The 22796-nt window shown below is 47.3% G+C and overlaps 1 protein-coding gene across 3 annotated transcripts; it reads left to right on the top strand.

Annotated features, from left to right (window-relative positions):
* The first annotated feature begins 1989 nt into the window (after positions 1 to 1989).
* On the top strand, positions 1990 to 17029 carry LOC128879875 (hemicentin-2). Of its 3 annotated transcripts, none has more exons than XM_054129425.1 (12): positions 1990 to 3592; positions 9258 to 9390; positions 11456 to 11667; positions 11747 to 11857; positions 12059 to 12274; positions 13073 to 13369; positions 13442 to 13572; positions 13716 to 13875; positions 13957 to 14259; positions 14714 to 15175; positions 15361 to 15570; positions 16106 to 17029. In XM_054129425.1, the coding sequence occupies exons 1-12, from the start codon at positions 3487 to 3489 to the stop codon at positions 16147 to 16149; spliced, it is 2385 nt and encodes a 794-aa protein (XP_053985400.1). In that variant the 5' UTR covers positions 1990 to 3486; the 3' UTR covers positions 16150 to 17029. The 3 variants fall into 3 exon arrangements, with proteins under 3 accessions (XP_053985400.1, XP_053985399.1, XP_053985401.1); XM_054129424.1 differs by having other exon boundaries at positions 1991 to 3592; positions 14714 to 15181; XM_054129426.1 differs by lacking the exon at positions 1990 to 3592 and adding an exon at positions 5291 to 5400 and having other exon boundaries at positions 14714 to 15181.
* The last annotated feature ends 5767 nt before the right edge of the window (positions 17030 to 22796 follow it).

Here is a 22796-nt window from a genome sequence, read left to right as displayed (position 1 = left end):
GCAGCCCGTTGCTAATTGAATCGCGCCCTACCGAGCGAATCGAATCGAATTATGAACCACCCGTTACATCTATTACCAGCGCGTAAAACTGAGCCTCGAGTCGGGTAACTTTCGCAAAGTACTGTCGACCCGCGACATTGAATTAACGGCACTCGAAACGGCTACCCCGGAAAAGGAAAAGGCAACAAAGCCACGGGGCTAGGGGGTGAGCTGTTTAGCTCAAAGGGGCAAGAGCGGCGCTCCGCGAAGAATAAATACACCGGGATAGCGAAAGTTTCGAGTGGCCAGCGGAACGTTCGAGCACACGCTGGCCGCGTTCAATTGTAGCTAACCAAGTGGGTGAAGTTCGACGAGATTTTCCCTCCGAAATAAACGCGGCCGAGCTGAAAACAACCCTTAAACAAACGTTTCCCGAACTGCCGTTCTGGAACGTATCGGTGGCCCACCAGCTACCGAAGTAAAGAGTATATTACACGGGCCGAATTCGACAATTCTTTAAATTGGAACGGTTTTAACGTGGATCGTTATTTCTTTTTCCATCTGTTAAGGGCAATAGAAAATAAACTAAAGGTTCCCTCGTTCCTCGAACCTTTGCGGTTTCGAAAAATTCAAAAGACTTATCCACCCTCAGCTCTGATCCTTCTGAAGTGCGCGAACGGGAGGCGCGAGGAATTTAAACACTGCCAGTGTTTTTGCGAGCGATCCGCGGCTCTCGATTCCAGATTCGTGCATTCACGTGGGTGCGCGCGGTTGGCCGGTCGGTCAAAAAGAGGGTGTCGGTATCCAACGAGAGAAACGCGGGGAATCCCAAAATAGATTCCCCGCGAACCATGCGACGACATTGGAAACACCGTGCGCACGATGCCGCTCTCCCGGCTTCAATAACACCCCGAGAACCTTGCTTTATTTATGCAGAGATTACGCGAAAGAAACGTAAACGTGATTCAAAAAGTCTTCCCGCTGCTCTGACAGACTATAATCTTCAAACACAGTTGAGACTGAATGGTACGGGACTGATACTAAGAAAAATAATTTACCCAGCATTGCGTCAAAATTGGGTCTTCAGGAAACATTCATCTTCTGGCAAGGTAGCAATCGTACCGATTGCACGAAGATGTAAGGAGTGGCTGCTACGCAACGTGCCAAATCATCTTCATACACCGTTACATTCATTGGAATATGAATTCAATTGAACACCTGTGTGTACGGACTGGCTAGACGGTTGCGAAAACCTAATATAATCGATAGAAGTGAATTGAGAAAAGCGTGGAACGTACATGTATACAAAATGTATATTTGTTCAATCTTTTTAACGTAAAGTTGACGCATACGAAACGGAATAGCGAGAAAAATGACAAGAAACGCGCGAATCATGGCGACGAACACGATGACTCGAGCGATCAATCACTCTGTACGGAACCATCAGAGCGACGCGTTTGTCCTTTCAGGACGCATTCCTGACCCTCGGCCCTAGTCCCGACTCCACCCTCGGCGAACATGCTGTAGCATTTCCAGGCCCCCCTGGGCTCGCGTAATCGCCTGTACGATGATATGTCAGGAACTCACCCCGCGTTTATTCCACGGCACCAAACTCGGTTTCGTCCCCCTCCAGCTAGAGTCAACCGGAGAGAGAGAGAGAGAGAGTGCAGAGACGCGCGGCGGAGCGGAACGCATGCGTTTCCAACCACCCCGCTCTATGCGCGTATGTGTGCGATTATGCGAGCCTATCGGATGTTTGTCAGTATGTACATACTTTGGAAACTGAATTGCTTTTGTATAAACAATCTTCCATAGTGAAGTCTATACAAAATTAGTAATTTTGTACACTTTGTGTACATTCTAGGGGAAGAGTAACCCTTTCTACCTGCACATTATGGACAGATCGCAACCAGAACATTCCCCTCGTAAAATACTCAAAACCGTCCACAGGCTCCCTCGAGGAAATAGGGTTCGAATAGTCTCAAACAAAGGACTGGTCGAGGATGCTGCTGCCATTAGCACGGATGCATAACGGTGCATCTCCGCGGGATGCGTTTCACGCGCGGCGAGGCTTGCGTGCATTCGGAGCACGGGTCAGGCCACGAGTGCGTGCGCGCGTAGAAGTGCGTGTTCCTCGGGACCGGGTTAAGCGTGCGTGTGCCGCGCGAGGAGGGTGCATGGCTAGTGGGGGCAGCTACACGCGTGTCTTCGGTTTTGGTTTTAGTTCCGTGGCAGTCGCCGCCGCCGACGACGACGACGACGATCTCGAATCGTTGCTAGTTTCCCTCGACTTGGAGTGTCGTCGCGATCGGCGTGCCTCGACGATCTGTTTCGTTTCTTTGGCATTCGTTCGCGTTCCTTCGTTACGACGATCTTCGGATACCGCAACAGGGGACGCCATTTCGACGCGACTGGAACCGCAATTCCGAGGTGTGCGATCGTTGGAATTCCACGCCTCTTCGAACGAGTACGGCCGCGAGGCGTGTTTCGCTCGCATTCAGCCCGAAGGACAGACTTTCGAGAGGAGAACTGTATCGAAATCCGAGAAATTCGCAGGCGCAACGAGCGGAGTGCGCCGCGGCAGGCGCGCGAGATCGAGCCACCTGATCGAGGGAACCCAATTTAACCGTGCGACGCGGGAAAAAGAACGAGCGATCCAGGAATAACAAACGCGCGCGCGGCAAAGGGAACGACACGCGCGGGAAAGAAAAACGAAGGCGATAAAGGAGTGCTCCCAGTCGTTTTGAAGACGAGATCAAAGTTGAAATTGTTCGGGGGAGTGGAGAGAGAAAGAGTGCCACAAGACTGTCTAAAAACGAAGAAGACGATCGAGAGCGGCGACAAAAATCCCGACAAAGCGACAAGAATTCAAAGGACGCAAACGTGGAAGGAAAGAACGAACCTGAAAAGGGACAAAGACGGATCCGTGAGTCGCTTAGACGCGAAAAAAGTGGCGGCTCGTTTTGTTAATCAAAAGATTTCGCGACCCGGCTCGTTCTCGACGTGTCGCGACTAATAACGAGCACGTGTGACCGCGACCGTCGATAAGAAAAAAAAAAGGACGCGTGGAGGAGAGGTCGAGAGGAAGTCCATAGAAATCGTGCATCGAGTTTGACCGCGGGTGGTCCTCGCAGCGACTTCCAGAGCGATCCTTGCCGCGACAGGACCTCGTTTTAACGCGAAACTGCGGATACTTTAGTGCATTGAGACATATCGGTTACGGTTCCTCGAACTTTCAGCTACACAGACTCATCGTTCCAAGTGTGAGCAATGATAAACTGATAACGATCAATCGAGAATGCGTCCCAAGTTAATCGAGTGTGCAGCGTCGTCGAGCGCGCGTGATTTAAAATATTGCAAGAGGGATCGCTGTTGATCCAGCTGTCTGAAGGAGACGACGGGATCACCTCGATCGCGCGGGATCTTGAATGTTCCTGCGGTATCGATCGGACGTGGCGGTGTTTCGCGCATCAGCTCGAACGCCTGATCCTCGCCTGCCGGTTCGAGATGCGCTGCACGTCGGGACACGTGTTTCTGACAAGTTTGCTGATACTTCTGCGAACGCGTCGGGCAAACACGACCGCGGAGGATTCGTTGGAATTTCAGAACAAAGGTGAGTACGATGCTCGAATCATTTTTGAGTGCTTTTAAGTAGACACTCGTCCACTTTTTGAGACTCGTATTCGAGTGGGGAATCCCCGAGACGCAACCGCGCGTTATGCAATCAAACGATCAACGAAACATTCTCGATGACATCGTAATCTAACAAACACTGAAACATTCATACTCCTATCAATATTTTTTATTGCACCTTCATATGACGATAACCTCATAGGGAGATAAAGTAGATGTCGTTGCCTGGTCCAAGCGACTCGTTATGACAGTCCAAACGAGGTGTTATGAAAATGTAGTATTTGCGAGGAATAAAGTCTTCAAAGTGTCCACTACTGGTGGTTTTACTTTACGACTAAACGTTTCGAAGCTTATTTCGGAGCAAACGAGCACGCTGACCTCGGCCCGATTTAAATGAGTTAGAAGTTAGATGGTTCGAGTCTATCGACAACGACCGGAAGTATTCAAATAGACCCGCACACGCCCGTATACGATCCAGCGACTTTTCGATGTTCCTAGCGTTCGATCGACTCCTTTATGACGTGGATCTTAAAAAATACGAGCAACCGTCTTTAACGACATCGTATTTCCTGTTTTTCTCCTTCGACGATGTTCTATCAATCTTTCACCGCTGAAATATAGTTTTTCACGCTAAACGTCAAATGGCGTGAAATATGTTTCTTTATCGATCGTGTCTCTGCTGTATCTAACATTTGCTACAATCCCCATTATTGATACACCTTTTGACAATCGCTAGTTTGAGTCACGATAAAAAATTATGTGTACTGTCAATAATTCAAAGTACTTTGAGTGAATCGACAGTGTCGATGAATGAATCCTCGGAAGAGACCAGAAGTATCGTTTAGATCGCCTTGCGATTGTATTCTGCGTTTCGAAGGAACGCGAAGTAACGACGAAAATAGACGTCGTGCGAGTCTATGGCACACGCGTTGCTTCAATTTACCAAGATTAGGCACGCCCGCCAACCGAGATAATTGTGTTATTAATTATCGACGGTCCGTTTACCTCGACTGTCGTCCATCAAAGGCGGACCATGACCGAAAGCATCGTCAGGGATGAGCAAACAAAAACAGATAAAAAACAAAGTAATTTCGGTCACGCGAGTTATAATACTAAAATAATACTCGCACGAAAATATACGTACAAATACAGAACTGGGCGTTATTCGAATAAAATTTCTAATAGACCAAAGTAAAACCAAAAAGATGAAATCGTGTCGTCAATGTTTCGTTCTTACGGGGCTCTCAAAAAAATAGGAAGCACCTCAGCGAATCTGGTGTGTAGATATTTTTGGTCTGTGGGCGAACACCACGCGTGATCCGGAGCAAAAGAATTCGCGCGACTTATTTTCGACGCCGTAAAAAGGCGCCGCTTCGTTTTGATCCCATTCGCCGTTCGTCACGACGCTCGTTTTCCGTGGCGCGGACAATTTCCAAAATTTATTTATTTATTTCGGTAAGCGGGAACCACTACTTTTGAGAACTGATGTATCGGTTCCGGTTTTCCATCAACACTTTGGAGAGACAATAACAAAAGCATTTGTTCTGTGTATATAGTTTACAATTTTTGTTTACCAGACACATTATTCGATATTTTTTATCTATCCAAGAATTTTGCTCATCCCGATCCAAAACAGGGACTAGCGTTTCTCTCGAGAAAAGGAATGCGTCTGAACAGACTTCCAATCTTTTATAGCTTTTAACCAAAGAGGCGAGGTCGGAATGGAGTCAAAAGTTGGAAGGAATTCGAGGACCTTTCCACGCGCCTCGAATTCCGCCCAGCTAAAAGGTAAATATATTGGCGTCGTCGACGTGTAATAGATCCCCGGACGATTCCTTTATTCGATTGAAAATATTTTGGGAAGATAGCGTAAATACGAAGGCGGGCCTCTCGACGATCCATCATCGCTCCCGTAGGTATCGCGGGTGGAATCTTTTACATGTTTGTTTAACGTTAAACGTCAGCTCGAACGAGCTCCCGCGAAAGCAACACTTTCTGCGAAACGAAAGCACATAAAGTGAGCGCGCCACTTTTCGCTCGAGCATCCCCACCGGCTCCCTTCGACGTCTTCTTCTTCTCTAGCGCGCTAATTGCGCTACAAATTTCCTCGCAAAGGAATTGCATCCCGAGTGGATTTCGGGGAAATCGCCAGAGGAATCCCAACGCGATCGTTTCAACGAGGAGCGTCTAATTAAATTGTCCCGCGAGAGCTTCTTCTACGAGCTTGAAAAATTACTCGAACGCACCTACTTTACATTTAAATAGACCGGTCAAGCTAACATTTCAGACTCTGTACACCGCGTTTGATTGCCACGAGAGGATCTGGTCGAGTCCCAAACACGTGTTGTTAAAGAATTACAATTTATCGTGAGTGATATTGGACCATGCATACCTAGGAACGCGCAGAAATTGAGGTGAACCAGTAAAGAGGAGATCGTCGATTCCGTATAAGATGCTCGCGCTAGGTCCAACTTCTCAAAGCGGTCAAAGTTTGAATAACAAACCAGACGAGCCGCAGGGGCGCGGACCGAGGAACGCGGGGATAAAATTACCATACAAAGTGATCAAACGGGAGACCTCTATCTCCGAAGCAACCCTCGGACGGGGCCAGGAGAGGGTGCCAACGGCACGCCGCTTGGAAAATCTGATGTTTCACGAAGAACTTTAATCTCCCGTCACATGCTCCTGCGTCCTCTACAAATGGGCCCGGGGGACTCTGGGAGGAGCCGTCGAAAATAATTACAGGTCCACGGATGAAATATCGAGCGTCCCCGATTTCAACGTCGGAGGACCTCCAGCGCGGCCTCGAACGTCTTCCGAGCCGGACCCTCCTCCGTTGTCATTTTTTACGAGTCGAATCGCCGGTTCCAGCCTCGTTCCGTCATATTTCACGGCTCCCAATCGACTCGGCATCGAGAGAAATCCCGCCCCCGATCTCTCCACGACTTTCGAGCGTTTAATCGCGGCCGCGCCGCAGCTAGTCCTTGGATTTTCAATAAGCTCGGGAACAACGGACCGCCGCCGTCTCCCCAAACGACCCGAGGAACAACCATCGACCAGGACGAACGCACGCGGTGACAGTTGGAATTTTATTGGAAAACCGAACTTCTTCCGGGGTAGGTCAGCAACAGGTGTTGGCAGAGGAAGTCGAATTACTTGAGAACGGAATTTACTAAAGCGTGGTTGACAGGGGGCGGGGACAGTTCCGAAAGAGATAACGCTCCAGGCCGACGCGAAATTTAATAAAACCTAATACATCTCGCGGTCGTCGCGGGAACTCAGAATAAAGGATCGGCCTGCGACAATGCGAAGACGTCGGAGCCATCGAAGGAATGCCTTCGATCTGGTCCCTGAGACGCACAATGCGCGAATACTTTCCAGACGCGAAACAAAGAACAGGAAATCGCTCGGTACCGTGCTGCGATCCAACCTCTCGGATACACTCGGTAACAAAATTAAAGGAGCGTTTCGTTTGCTCTTGGAATCTTTACGTATCCGTTTTTATACAAGGAGTGCCTCGGGCGCTCGACAACTTTGTATTTTATAAAATGCACGTTTAATGAAAAATAAGTAATGAAAAATTCACCGTTTTTCAAGAGATGAAATTTTGTCGCGGAGTGTAGATAGGCGCCGATAACAACTCGCAAATTAATTCCACATTGCGAGGGGCCCGGTACGCGATCCCGGCGCCGCTACGCCGGCGTCGAGTCGAGGCTGCTCAGTCATATTTCCACGTTATTCCGCTCGTCGTCTTCGTGGCTCGTAAATTACTTTAATGGCCATTTTTAAATGCTCGCGAATTCGATTCGCGAAAGATGGATGCCGTATCGGGCTGAAAGGTGGAGGAAGAAAGGACGCGGAGGGATCGGGGAACACGAAAATAGACGGCTCCGGCGGAAGCGCGGTTTCCTAACCCGCGCGATACAAAAATAACAGGGTTACCCTTCGAAGCAGCATTATTTACATAACGGTACACTCGGACGTACAGATTCTTTCCTCGAATCTTTACCGATTTCCGACGGAAATCGAAATTCTATTCTGAGATGAAACGGCACACGCCCGGAGGGCGATTGTTTAGACAGCGAGTGGCCCGTTTATGCCCCCCCCAGGCCAAAATTAGGGTTGCTCGATGGCCTAAGATCGTAATTAAGGGGGCGTTTAACCTAGGTCTTTGAGAAAAACGATTCTCTTCCCTTGTTTTCTCCCAGAGGCAAATAAGCTAATGTCAAATGAATTTAAACGAGTCGTTAGTTCATATTTATAGCCTAATGCTTTGGTATGAAGCTGTTCGATTAGGTAACGGCGGTCTCGTACGTGTAATTTCTCCGGAGATTGTGGTACAGCGACGAAACGCTCTGTCGAGAAGACAAACTGGCCTCGGTCGTTCGCCTTTCAGCGACGCGTTACGCTGCACGAACACGAAAAAGCTGCTCCGGGATGGAAAATCGAAAACGTCGACGGGAAGAGCGAAACGGGCCACGCGAACACGACCTACCGCTTATCGCGTCGATTTTAATCTTTCCACCGACCCGTCTACTCTCAGGCTTTTATAGGACGGACCCATATTGAACGCTGGATGACGCGGCGCAGTATTTTATAAACGATTTCACAACATTCCAACAACTTGGCAAAGCGTGAATAAATATACCTCCAATAGTATTTTTTCCGAAAACTTCCAAATGTCGCTCAATTGAAGGGACTCGAAAATAGACCACTTAATTTCTTTCCTTCCGGGTACAATTAAAACGTTTGTACTTTAACGAGTCTGTAATAAAGACCGACGACTGATGCCCTGGCATTAAAAGTGACTTAAAGTCAAGCGGGCCGCTTTGGATCCGTTTAGTTTGATATCCGTGTACCGAGCGACACGCGCCAAGCTCGTATCGAAACGATGCATCATCGCGCGCGATTTTCAGCGCGCATCGTCCGTGATTTAAACTTAGAATCCTCGCGATGTTACGAAGTTCCATCCTGTGGAGAAAATAGAAACGATATAACGCGACTGCACACGTGGGTGAGAACCGGTGTTAATGTACACCGCGGTATGCCATTGATAACTCGGTCATTCTCTCTTGGCAACTATCTCCTCCGCGGGCGTACTCGTCGTCTCGTGTTTCCGTTGCGAGTAATCGATTCCGTCGTCGGTGTCCTCCATAATCGAACGGCAGCTTCCGTCGAATCGCGTACACGTACACGCTTCGTATCTCGGAACAGCCGAAAACGACGAGCCTAAATTGTAACGGGCACAATAGCGAGCCAAGAACGCTTGCACGTGGCGCGTGCATTGCAGGGATGGGCAAAATTTTATTCCAATAATAGATGAAGAACAGAAGCGACGCAGTTCTCTATGGAACGTTCCAAAATTGAGAGTAAAATAAAAATTGTAACGTAGTTAGTTTATTTTCGTCATGATATCATAAGCGACAAAGCCGCCAGGGATTCGCTTCATTAGCGACACTTTGTCCAATCTTTCGCGCCACCCTTAACGAGCGACCGAGTACTCGAAGAAAAGGGGTGCCGACCTTTCGTTGCCTCGTGAATCTCTTTAGTTGGCGGCGTTTGTTTGAAATACGTAACAGCTTTATTAACGAAATGCATGTCTTTGTGTGCATTTTTTTAAGGTTCTACGATTCACGCTTTTACAGGCCCGGTGAGGTTGGTGTGGGCCAGCGAGGGTGAGGACGTCGAATTGCCATGCGACATCACCCCACCGACGCCTACCGACTCCGTCAACATGGTGCTCTGGTTCAAAGACACGGTTGGAATACCTCTCTACAGGTAACGTTCCTATCTCTTAGATCAAACGTGTCGTGACACGCAAAATAGGACACCCTTTGGAGCTATATTTTAGCATTATCGCGCCTCTGCATTCCACTGATGCCACTTTCTCACGGTGGACTTTCTATTTTCGCAGTTTCCGGGAATGATTTAAAAAAAGAAATGGAATGTCTATGTGTCGTGGACTGCCAGATCTCGACCACGCTTAATATTCGCAGATGCCATTGTTCTGAGATCGCAACTCGAAATACCTCTGGCTGAGGCTTCGGAATAGGGTCTCTCTTCACGGGCACTGCTCCTGCACTTTCCTCCATTGTCCGTTTCCGAATACTCTCTGGTCAATGCTAATCACTGGAGACAGCTCTCGCACCCCCGTCAACGACCATTTCCACCAACCTCGAATATTCACTTACTCACTATCGCTAAACCCTCGATTCGCGACGTTATTGTTACTCACGTTATCTTCTACTGGACGAAATAATTCGAGACCTAGAATTTTAAGAGCTCTCCTGACAACATAGCAACATATCCGACAACCGAATAAAAATTCTTCCCGAGTCATCCGCATTCTACGGTTGAGCTATCGAATGAACCGGACGTGTCGAACGAATCGACCGTCTAAACTAAAGATAAATTGGGGTAGATCGTGTAACATAAATAAACAAGCTCGGAGATCTGTTGGCATCGGGCGCCGGAATTTCTTAATACCAGCGAAGTTCTACTACAAATAAAGCAACCGATCGAACGTCATCCCGTGCTGACAAATCCGCGTAAACAGTGCCCGCGTGTTTGTTTGTTCAAGAAGAGGAGCATAATTCGCCGGTAAAGCGAGAAATCTCGATTCCAGCTCGTGGACGAGTATAAGAGCATTCGGAAAATATAAAAGAAAAATTTCTTAGAAAAGGATAACACACACACGTGGTGCCCGAAAGGCGAGAAAACCTTCGCGGCTAGGTCTGTTCCGCGTCAAAGGATGATCGTAAAAAAGTACAACGGAGGAAACGACCGACACGCGAGGCGAACGCAAGGCAGGTGGCTTCCCCGAGATTTTACGGTTTCGGTTATTTGCACCGAAAGCGTTTCCGTAACCAACGCTAGAAGGAAAAAGGCTGGGAACACGTTGTGGCCAAATTTTCCTGGTATTGGTTCGTAACGTCATCGGGGTCTTCTGCCTTTTAAGAGCAAACTCTGGTCAAAACTTCGGAGATAGAAAAAAAATTCAATTTAATTTCTCTGTTTTCAATAAGCTTTAATACATCGAGAAGCCATTGTAAAAAAAACTCTCGATTTTCTTAACCACGCCAGAGATATGAAAAGCAAGAGATGGCATACATACAAATGTCCATGGATAGAGAATTTTATAACCGATTTCTGTATTTTGTAAACTTAGTGCCACCAAACTGACATATCAAATTTCATGATTCACTGAAAAACTGTATCGAACCACGTATTCCAGAGCCACGAAGAGAGATGGTAATTCGAGTACGCACGAATGTGGCGGCGCTGGAATAACTCAAACCTTTCGAGGCGTTTACAACCGGCGCCAGAATTCGAATGAAATCGACTGCGAATTGGTTCTTTTCCCGGCATTGGTCGCCGCGGTGGTTTCCTCCTCAACGTTGCGTAACGGTCAACCGTTCGCGAGCGAATCTAAATTCGCTGACTGCGTGTTTGCCAACTATCCTTTTTTTTCACCGCGAATAGAACCGCGCGCTAGAGTTAGTCACCGAAACTGGCCAACTGCCGGTCCACCGGTGTTTACCAGCTTCTTTCTCCACCCGGAAACGTCAACTCGTTCGATCGTTGACTCGTCGATCGAGCCAAGAATGTCGACGCGCGAATCGACAGGAAACCGTAACCCGGTCACCTCGATAGTCTGATCTTGAGATCGTTTCTATGAAAAACCAAGGAGCAACAATTTTCGCGGTTGCGAAGATCTGTAAAGGGTTGAACGTCGCGCGCCAAAGTCCAAGAATTAAGGATTACCCTTAGAATAAAGGCCATTAATCTTTACTTACATACTAGGTAATTAGAATTGCTTACGTATTGGTTACCATTTGTATAGCTTGGACGCAAGGAGTGGAGACCTCTCTTCAGCGATGCACTGGGCTGTCAGCGACGAACTGGGCAGAAAGTCGTACTTCCAGATAGGAGACGGTCATCGTGCGAGGCTGAAGATTACCAAGGTCTCGGCCAAAGATCAAGGGATCTTCAGGTGCAGGGTGGACTTCATCGATTCTCCTACAAGGAATTTTCAAGTGAATCTCACCCTCGTCGGTGTGTATCGATAGAAGCAAGATTATGTTGTCACTTATCTTGACACGAGTTTCTGACCGTCTTTGGTTTCTTTGTTCAGAGGAGCCGACGAAACCTGTAATATACGACGCCCAGGGGCGAGAAGTGACGAGGGTGGGTGGACCCTTCCTCGAAGGCTACACTCTCGCCTTGACCTGTCAGGTGTCTGGGGGTAAATTGACCATTTCAACAGATAATTAACGTTTGAAATTTACATTTCGTAATTAGATATGGGCAAAATACTTATCTAGACTAGTTCCTCGAATAAGACGCAGTCAATGATGTCGATGAAGTAGTTATCGGACACGTACGACCTGAAAAAAATACGTAATACGTTAGCGTAATACGTCAAATGTATTTAATATACGCATAGGAAGACCGAAGCCTTCCGTGACTTGGTGGAAGGACGGCGAGCTCCTGGACGGCGTGGTTGACACCGCCTCTGTAGGCCCTCCCAGTAAGTTCACGGTGAACCACCTGTTCATCGACAAAGTGACAAGGTCGTTGTGGGGCAGCAAGCTGGAGTGCAGGGCCCAATCAGCCCCCATGGCGGCACCAATCGTGCGAGAAGTTCCTTTGGACATTTACCGTGAGTACTTGGTTAACGTTATCGTCTATTCCCAAGTTGTCTTCAGGAGTGAAAGAAACCGACGAAACGTTTCAAAAAAAGCCAACCACGCGAACGTAACATCTGCTGGGAATAAAACGACGCGAGCACGCTCTTTAAGGTCGCTTCTTTCGATTCTAGCGCGAGCTAAAAGCGATTTAGGGGGTTCCGATTCGACGTGCACGTGCTGTACTGCTCGTTTTATCTCCATTCCGATGATCGCTGACAAGAAGGCTTGAGAAAACGGAGATTTCTGTTATGAAATAGCGTTCTTTGAAAGTAACAAAAGGAGCGTGGAGGTCTATCGGTGGCTTATCCAGACCGATGGACTCTGCCACTGTCAAGGCTTGGATTAGAGTAGAATTGAATCGTCGAGTCATCCTCGAGATGAAACGTTAGGAAGTGTCCCCGCACAGAAGAAAGAAATTTAAATATAGTCGGAGCGAGTGACCCGCGGCGGAAGCGCGATGAATTCCAGCGATTTCGCATGGACCTCCTTAACTCCTTTGACGGTCGCATTTCGTAGAATTGGCGTTGAAAGTAAAAATACGCGGTTCGAATGGCGAACACGTGGCTCTTTCGACACTGTTATTTTCGCCATCGGGACTCGTCCTTCTAGAAAATTTTTTAAGCGCTTCTGCTAGTCCTCACGAAGTTCACATTACTCTCAGTAGTCACCCGATACAATAAACAATAAACGTTGAGAATGAGTCACCACCGTGTTTCCATCCTTCGTTTACTATTTGAATAATCTTCATCCCCGAATCCTGGGTCTAACAGTGAAGCCAGCGATAGTGAAGATCATCCTGAGCGACGAACAGATTTACGCGGGTCGTCCCATCGCCGCACGCTGCGAGACATGGGGAAGCTCTCCCGCAGCCAGGATTGTCTGGAGTCTGGGCGGACAGACGATAGGCGAGCCCAACGTGTCCATCACTCAGAGGAGCAACTCTACAGTGAGCAAGCTGGCTCTGGCACTCGGCAAGGACGACGACGGGAAGGAATTGACTTGCAGAGCCGAAAATCCCAGGTTTCCCGGCGGAGTCCTCGAACAAACTAGGGTCCTCAACGTCGCTTGTGAGTCTTCGACGCTCCCTTTTTTCGTTAGAGACGAACTTGTAATGGATTTCCTTTGGTTTCTATGCTCAGACGCTCCTGTGGTCGCTGTCCATTTAGCCACTGGGTACGTCCAGAACTCGTTGAGGGAAGGAGACGACCTGAAGCTGGTTTGCAACGTGCAGAGTAATCCTCCTCCTACCAAGATAATCTGGTACCACGATGTGAGTATCCTCGATCGTCTTGCATTTATATTTGTGTAATTTCAAAGCTTCTTAAAGATATGTTAACATCTCTATGAAGATCGTATCTTCGTTTCTTCGAATAAATCAGATCAGAACATTCTACGTAAGGTCATGTGTTCCAGGAGAATCGGCTGGAGCACGATGTGGCCGGTGGGACATTGATTGCCTCCAATACCTTGACGCTGAGAGTCTTGACTCTGGTTCACGCAGGCGAGTACTCGTGCGCGGCGATCAATCCCGTCGGGGAAGGTCGTGGACCGCCAGTGTTTATCCGCATGAAATGTAAGTGCCTCCATGCTCACGAATTTATCCCGAATGAAATAGTCGTTGACGAGTGGTGTTCTTCTTTTCATCAATTGTAAGATGCTCCAAGATGTCGGTTGGGTCACGAACGGCGCGAGATCACGGCGGTTCGTCGCGAAACGGTGTCGTTGCGATGCGAGGTCGACGCGGCACCGGAAGACGCGGTGAGGTTCTTTTGGACGTACAACGGAACGCGCGGCGACGTGTTGCCGGTGCAGAACTCCAGGGCTCAGAATAACGGGCTCGTTAGCGTTCTGGATTATACCCCTACCGCCGACACCGACTTCGGAACTCTCGCTTGCTGGGCAAGCAACAGCGTCGGCAGACAAAGGGCGCCCTGTATATTCAACGTCGTGCCGGGGAGTACGTGTCCTTGGAAACTTACAACTAGAACGAATTCCATGAAAGAACTCTAGCCGGAACTTTCTCGCTTAGTACCGCGTAACCCGATACTCGCACGCTTTATCCTGCCTATCCGACTCCTAAGACCCAGCTACCTCGATTCTGGCGAATTTTTAACCCTTTGCGCTCGAAAGGTGACTCTCGTGAAGCTCAACTTCTATATTCTTTACTTTAGGAGTCCCAAACCAAAGTAACCCTCCTCTAACAAGCGTAATTCCCCAGCTAATCGTTCAGAAAGTAGTGCGCCAGCTTATTCGTTTTCTCCAGCGACTGTTTCCGCGTAATTTGAGAGCGTGCGCTCGCTCAGCCTCGATTTATTGATTCTAACAACCGAATCCGTGTTTGAAGTGGATCTCGCGTGGCACGCGAGATGCTCGAGCGTGTTCCTAACTCGAATAAACGTTACGATTTGCAGAGCCACCGCAACCTCCGTTCGACTGTTCCTTGCAGAACGAGACCAGCTCGCTGGAAGTGAATTGTGTACCCGGGGCGGACGGTGGTTCGCCGCAGTACTTTTTGCTGGAAGTTCGAGGCACCCCGGGGCAACCTGGAGTCGTTCAGGTGAATTCGCCCACGCTCCACGCGCCGCAGAGCGATCAGGGAACGGTCGGCGAAGTGCCAGCCATATATCAAGAGAAGAACATGAGACCTAACTTCCAGCTGCACGACCTTGAACCTGGATTCGAGTACACCCTGTACGTATACGCGGTCAACGGACAGGGGAAGAGCGAGCCAGCGCTCTTGGAGCACGTCAGGGTCATCGAGCCTATCGGAGGGAAGCTGGAGAGGACAGGAACTGGGATCTTCCTCGATGACCTGAAGAAGGCCCTCCCGAAGGCCAGCTCGGAGAATCTCATCATCGTGATCGCCCTGGCAGGTACAGGTAATCGATCGACGATCTGATTATTTGGAAAAATCTTCTCGGGCCGTCTTACCGAGCACGTGCTTTGCGCGAAACTATTGTCTATTACAGTTATCTGTTATTCGGATAAGATTCTGACCATGCCTCTATCGAACGAATAAAACGTGTACGGGTAGGATAACCGAGATTTTGCACTGAAGGTGCGGTGGCCTTGATCCTGATCGGTATCGGAATCGTCATCGGACTGGCTGTCTGCAGGAGAAGGACCAGTTCCCCTATCAAAGACGAGCCGGACGATTTCACCATCCCCAGCTACGTTTCGGCTCAAAGGGTCGAACCGAGGATCAGATACTCTAGCGATAGCAGACGTTCCCAAAGAACGAGTTTGTACGTCGAGGAAAATCGAAACGGTAAAGTGCTCTTCTATGCCGCAACGGTGTGTACGAGTACGAGCTCTGAGGGGGTTGTTCAGTCTTGTAAAATATTTACCTATTTTAACCTTCTATTAGGGGGATCAGAAAGTAATGTCTTTTCTTTTACATTAAATTCAAACAAATAAGATTCATTTTTAATCAATTATGAAATCGCCCTCGTTATCAACGACTTTTTGCCATATACTATCCAAATCTAATAAATGATAAACAAGTATTGACTTCCGCAAAAACGACATTACTTTCTAGTCCCTCTAATATTTCCACAATGAATTTTACCTTCAGCCTTAACAAATTTCAAACGAATCTGTTATCACAGTCAAAAGAAGTTCGTTCGTAATGGTATCATTTCGTATTTTTCTAAAGGTTTTCAATGTACTAGAATAAAAAAGGCAGGTTTTCAAAGATATCGAGGATCTACTACCCCCAATACGCGAGTGCTCGAGGGTTGGACAAATATTTATCTCGTCTTATGAAAGTTATGAGATTGCACGAATACATTTTTCTTTTTCAGAACCAGATCTGCTGCAGCGAGTGGAGATAGATCTGCCCGACTAGCATACGTAGAGGGTTGCTTCGTTTTGTACAGCTAGAAGCAACCGATGCACTCGTCGCTATGTATTATACGTTTGTACAGTGTACACGCTTCTTGCGACGTCCTGTAAGATATTAACCTGGCGAAGCTGTCCATTTTCGTAGATGTAAGATTACCAGGAGCTCGATAAGCCGTAGGAAATAACGAGGCAGTACGTTATCCGGTGATCGAACACTTGTTTCCACAATTCCTGTACCTGTGCTTTACGATTGTATTCGTGAAAGTGTTTCTTAAACGACGAGCTTTACATCGTTACTTATTATCGCGCCATGGACTACTCTACGCTGTAATTTACGTGCCATTTGAACCATAAGCGAGCAACGGGCAAAGTATTAACGTCGCCTGTGTCTTTATCGCAATCGACGCCTCGAAAGCTTGTCAATTTCCGTAGATGTAACGATATTTGTAGACGAACGTGAACAATGTACAGATATTTTTACAGTCACCTCTCCGTAAAAGTAAGATTCAATTTCTGCGTTCAACTATGCTTTCCAATCGCGTTCTCGAACAACACGCGTCGAACGCGGTATGCTAAGTGCGCGAACAAGCGATCCATCAGTTCAGAATAGATCGATTTCTCACGCTTTTCCACGCAGTATTTCCTCGCTGGAATTTGTAGAAAATGCGTTGACGAATATATACGATATCTTTACTCGCAACCACGGTTGCGAAAATTATTTTAAGCCTGCGTTCATTCCTACGACTTGTTACATGTTGTTTTCAATAAAGCTACGTGAAACAACACGTGAAACGGCAGGAAAGTTTGTTCGCGCACTTAATAGATATCGTAAGATTCTCTAGAAACCAAAACGCTTATCGAATAATGTACATAGTGTAGGAAAATCGTGGCGATCGAACGCCTAAATAAATTTTCACCTGAAACAATTGAGTGTGTTCGTCGAGTGTCCTACCGAGCAACGCGACACCCCAAACGAAACTCCGATGGTTTCGGATGCTATGGCTATCCGACTGTCTACCTTCTGGATCGAAAAATAAAAAAAAAAACCGGGTGTCCTACCGTCGACGCTGTTCGTTATCATTGCAAAATGTGGCACACGCGATAGGTCGGATGGGCGACCGTTCGCTCGTGAGTTGACAAAACACGAGCGACTCTTGCCCGCGGCCGTTCGAATTCAACTCGAACGCGAGATTTAGCCCGGTATAAATAACGAGCGAGGGGAATCAACAACATCCGATATCCGTAAATTTACGTGATGCTTCCGGCGAACGTAGATCGACAGGGTGCGTTCGGTTTAAACAAACCGTATTGTTTGGCGCGAAGCTTCGTCGACCCCGATAAAGCCCCTACCTTTTAATCGGATCCCCCCAGTTTGGTATACGTTGAATGACCGAAGGAGATGGCCAACAACTGCTGCACGGATGGACCAACGTGCTTGGATCTGCGCTGAAAATGCCCTTTGAGCTCGGAGAACGTCGGAATAACGACAAGAGTAAGAGTTACGAAACGTGGGTAAATCAACCAGTGAACAAATTATTAGAAAAAGAAACAATTAGAAACATACGGGTCCTTATTTAAACGTTACTACAATTCTGTTTTATAAAAATGTTTCTCAAAAGGATTTATAACGTGGATATTTGCGAACAGTTAAAATTTTAAACGTTAAATTGCTGCGCGTTGCCGACGTGAAACAAAGTTGCGAATAGGGAGAAAAAGCGTCGTTTTTCATCGATTGCCTCGGAATTTATTCATTATTTGCCCGCAATCCTGCATAAATGTAACGTGCAATAATTAGAGTTGGAATCGGCTGCATCGACATGTCCTCGGTGCAGAAAATGTACAAATTATAATGCGCGCAAATACGAGTCCAATTCGAATTAATTGGCAACACGTAGACACGGTGCAATTTATATCAACCAACAGCCGGACGATATTATACGCACGGTGTTGATTTATATGTAAATGCGACGACGCGTCGTTGCATCGAGTTAGGCCGCGAATTTATTAAAAAATAACAGGTACGCAGGCGGCCGATCAACCGATCCCACTTTGCATTCGATAGAGCGTTTCGTTTTGGAAGCGCTTTGGGAGCGGGTCGGTCGACGCTCCGGTTGCGCGAAATTTCATCAACGTCGCGATAATCGTGACGTCGATTCGCGACAGATATTCTATTTTCGTTGAATTAGTTGCCGACCGGCGGCAACCAATTACACGAAAAATTTAATCAACATTACCGGCGTCCCCGCTGCTAATCGCTTTACAGATTTGCCTGGCGCATTAAAGCGTGACCGTGGAGGCCAGAGGTGAAATTCCTCAGCTGGATGAAAATTTCGAACGACGGGTGAAGAATGGACAATTATCTCCGCGCGTTGCGTAAAATGTTCGATTTAATTCCGAAGAATTAACGCAGTTAAATTTCGAAAGATGCAAATAAAAACCCGTATGCGTGTTCCCGAGACCAGGAACGAATGGACGACGACGGCCACGACCATACTTCAGGCGAAGCGTAGGCGAACGGGGCGAATATTCACCTCCGTAACGAAGGTGCGAGCAGACCGACAACCGTTGTGAATGCAATTGCATATTACAGAAGAGCGGCGCGGTGCGACCAGGAACCACCGTGTCGGACAGATAATTAGGTTATACTTTGTAGCGCGGCAAGCACGATATTATCGTTATCGTCATGGGAAACGACGCTCGTAGAATGCCGCGGGGTATTCGTGTTATTTTCAGCGAACCTGCCACCCCCGTCGCCGCGTATGCCTGTTAAATCCGACATGCTCGAGGTAAACGTTTCCCGGGAGGCAAATAAATCCTTGTATTTGCACACGAGACTTTTAAGAATTCGTGAAGTTTTTCAATTCTCTTGGCCCGTAACCTCGCGACTGCGGAACACCACGCGTAAAGATCGTTAAGAATCTCGAACTCGTTACTTGTATATTTGTTGTACCGATAAGTCGAGATATAGCGAACGGAGGAGTTAGGGGCGATCGCCAGACGCTGGGCGACCCCATCGGGTTGCCTACGTTTAATTAAAATGGCACAATACATGTGCGCGTCCAATGCATCGCTAGAGTTCCTCGGAGTCGCACTAATTCCATTAAAACTTCCACGCGTTCGTTCGGGATTATCGACGAGAGATTCAGATAGTTTTTCGTCTCGCGTACTTTAGTAGGAGAAGTATCACGCGTTATTAATTTTAATCGGTCGTCGCGGCGGTAGGAAGCAACAAACTATTAAACGCGCGATCCTTTCGCATAATTTATCGAAAACAATGCCAGACCTGTCGAGAAACCTCGATTGCACGTAATGAACGTCCTCGTTAATTCATTCGCGCGCCGCCGAGCAGAAAATTTAATACAAAATAACGTATGATTTTCATTAATATAACAGCAATTATAAAATCTACTTACGAATGTAAATTATGGCCTTGATTATAAATCCGTTCGATGGGCAACGATTGCATTAAACGATTGGCGTGATTCTGCACAAATTAGCAACCGGCTTCCGACGATATTTCGAGTAAATTAAAATTTGTACAATCGTTGCATTGCTCGATAAGATAAGGATTCTATCAAAGGTAAGTTTGAATAAAAATTCTTTGGAAAAAAGTAACGAGTAGCGATAAAATATAACCAATTTTAAAAAATACGGATTCAGTTGGACTTTAATGACGTGTCCCATGCCATTGTGGACGTCGAAATTCGTCCAGAGAAAGGGACTGAGAATTACAACTAATACCGTATAGTAATTTGTTCCGCGACCTAATTCCAGCCAGCCGTCGTTCCGAAGATTTAGTACGATTTAATCCACCTGTTGGCGGAATAAATCTATCGAAAAGATTCGATCCCGCGGCCGTCCCGCCAATTCCAACTTTTTGAATTTCGTTCGCCGAGGAAACTCTAAGAGACAGTAAATCTTCGACTTCGACGTTTGCGACAGTTCGGGAACGGACCCGCGTTTTTCCTCCAGATGAGAATTACTTTAACGCGCTGCGACGTCTTCTTCCCAACGTCGTTTAACTCCCTCCCTGAAAAATCCACCCGTTGCAGTGGAATTTCAGTAGCGCGGTACGAGGACGCTTATATTTTCCACAAACGTTGACATTTCTCGATGAAATTTGGCAGAAATATTATCCAAAGTATGTACTTTTGATACATATACGAGATGTATAAATTGGGCGTTTAGTATCGTCAGGAAAAATTTCCAAATCTCAACGATAGTGATCTTCCTCGATAGATTGAGATAGATGTCACAATTGTATATGCTCGAAGAGTTTCGAAACCATCCGAAGTTTGTAACTCCTTCATCGATGAAGATAATTACCAAAAGGTGAACTCTGAACACCTGATAATTGTTTGCGACACGTCCTGCTTAATCGCTCCGGAGAGCACGATGCGTTCAGGGGTTGTTCGCGTCGTGGCACGTAAACGTTTCGCGTGCAACATCCCTCCGACAGGAAGAGTTCGAACCATGCCTTACCAAGGGGCGTCCCAACGCTGCTGCACACGCAGAGCCAGCAAATTTGTTTCGTAACGGCGACGTAGGACGGTACATTGCTCGGCTGCTTGCCGTCACTAATTATTTCCTTTAACAAGCATGAAATATTCTCGCGGGAGAACAGCGCCGACGACGGAGCTATATTACGTAAGATACCCCCTTTGTTCTCTCTCGTCGCTGCGTGTTCCGTATAAAATATTTTACGACGTTGTCTCGAAACGGCCAGGAAGCGTCGATTATTCGTCGATTTCTTTAAAGCTGAATTAAAACGTCACCCACCGGACCCGCTATATTAAGGGAAGGCCAAGGAGAAACGCGAGGAATGTCGGGGAACGACTTCATCCAGAAAATCAATTTCTAATATTTTAAGTTGCGAAGTAGGTTGTTCCAGGAATCGGGATAAGACTAGGAAAATTGTACGGATGGAATCCATGGATCGCGGAATTCGAGTAACAGCTTGAAAGCAATTGCTATACACCGAGAAACTTTTAATTTGCAGAGGTAAAATAGCTCGTTCGTCGATTCGTCGGCGTTGGTTCGATGTTTCAAGATTCTTTGCCGACCTCTTGGACTTTTGACGCGTTACGACTTTCACAATGCGAGACGTAATTACGTTACGTTAATTAATCCGCCATCTTCCGCCCTCCCTCTGACTTTCACACATACACTCCCTCTCTCTCTCTCTCTCTCTCCGGCTGGTCGACGGGTTCTTGCTCGTTTGCCAACCTCCCGAGCTCTTTTAATTCGAAAGGAACTCCTGATGAAACGGAAATGAGTTACCTTACTTCCGTTTGGTGAAGATTTCACGGTGAATTTGCGAGTCCCTCGGTTCACCGTGGCCAGGCCTTCGGCACGATTCAGCAGTCTCGTTCAATCTCCCTTCCATGGGGTAGAAAGGGGGTCAGAGCCACCCCCATCCGTTTCTGCAATCTTCGGACTCTTCGATCCCACGAGTTCCTCGTACTTTCGTCCTCCTTTGAAAATGTTAATTTCATCTTTCCATCGCGAACATTTCGATTCGGACTTCGCTCCTCGAATTTCAAGGCCCCACCGGTGGGCACGAGCCTCTCTATAAAAATTTCAATTTCCAAGCAATCGTGTTTACGATGCCTGAGGCTACGATCGATTTCCGTTCCCATTCGAAACTAAAAATCACGGTAAACTGCAGAATTAATCATTCTCTCGACAAAATTTACCTCTAAATTCACCCTGGCCTCTACCTCGACTCGCCAGGGAGGCTTGGCAATTGATACGTTCAAAAAGTTGGTATCGCCTATATAACGCACAGTGTGGGTCAACATAACGCATTAGGAGCTCTCCATGGAATACAAATTTATTTCGGTAACTTTTCGATTCGATGAACGTTGCGAGGGACGAGGAATACGTTGTTTTTATTCGTCATCTCGTAGCCGAATAAAGTTTCGCCCATCCCTGCATCGCGCTGCCGAGCTCCAGGAGGCAACTTTGTGATCTTTCCATTAAAATTTCGATTAAACCCGAGACGACGAGTATCGAGGCTCCGAGATTCCTGGCTTCGGATATCGATAACACGCAGCCTTCCCGATGAAACCTTCTTTTTCATGGCTCGTATCGCGCCCATAAATTGCCACGTGCGAGAAGAAGGGCTGAACTTGTAGGTATTCGAATCGAGCTGGCACATAAACAAGTGCTTTAGAAAGTAATGGACATTGTGAAATATTTCAAATGTATTCGTGATATTATCTCTGCAGAATTTTTGATAAATTTTAAACGAAACTCTTTTAATTAAATTAGGAAAGCGGTCTCTTCGTTTGGCCCTGTATGTCGCAACTAGGCAGTCAGGGATCGCAGGGGATGTTTATTCGTACGTACAACCCTAGAACGCGAGCTCGCACACAGCTGTCTACCGCGACCTGACAGCAAAGCCGTTTTAGCAGCAACGCAGAAGTAATAACTCGAAATGGACGGGGCAAGTTTTCGCGACAGCCCAACGGGACAGGCGTTGCCGTCAGCGAGCGCAATTTGTGCAGCGATGCCGTCGAGCGAAATTTTGACTAGCGTTGCCCCGCATTGTTTTTCCGTCGCGAGAAAGATACGCGTTCGCTCGACTTCTTTCTCTGCTGGCAAAAACGCCACGAGGAATTAACGTGCTGGAAAACAACACGGTGTCTC

The sequence above is a fragment of the Hylaeus volcanicus genome, chromosome 7, assembly GCF_026283585.1.
Source record: "Hylaeus volcanicus isolate JK05 chromosome 7, UHH_iyHylVolc1.0_haploid, whole genome shotgun sequence".
Classification (NCBI taxonomy): Eukaryota; Metazoa; Arthropoda; class Insecta; order Hymenoptera; family Colletidae; genus Hylaeus; species Hylaeus volcanicus.
The sequence above is the reverse complement of the archived record's forward strand: the minus strand, read 5'-3'. Positions and strand labels throughout refer to the sequence as shown.

Bases quoted from the DNA above. Each gene is read 5' to 3' on its own strand.
- LOC128879875 (XM_054129424.1), top strand. From the start codon at position 3,487: ATGCGCTGCACGTCGGGACACGTGTTTCTGACAAGTTTGCTGATACTT. The intron at 9,391-11,455 runs GTAACGTTCCTA...CCATTTGTATAG, and splicing joins GTTGGAATACCTCTCTACAG to CTTGGACGCAAGGAGTGGAG. The intron at 15,182-15,360 runs GTAATCGATCGA...TTTGCACTGAAG, and splicing joins GATCGCCCTGGCAGGTACAG to GTGCGGTGGCCTTGATCCTG.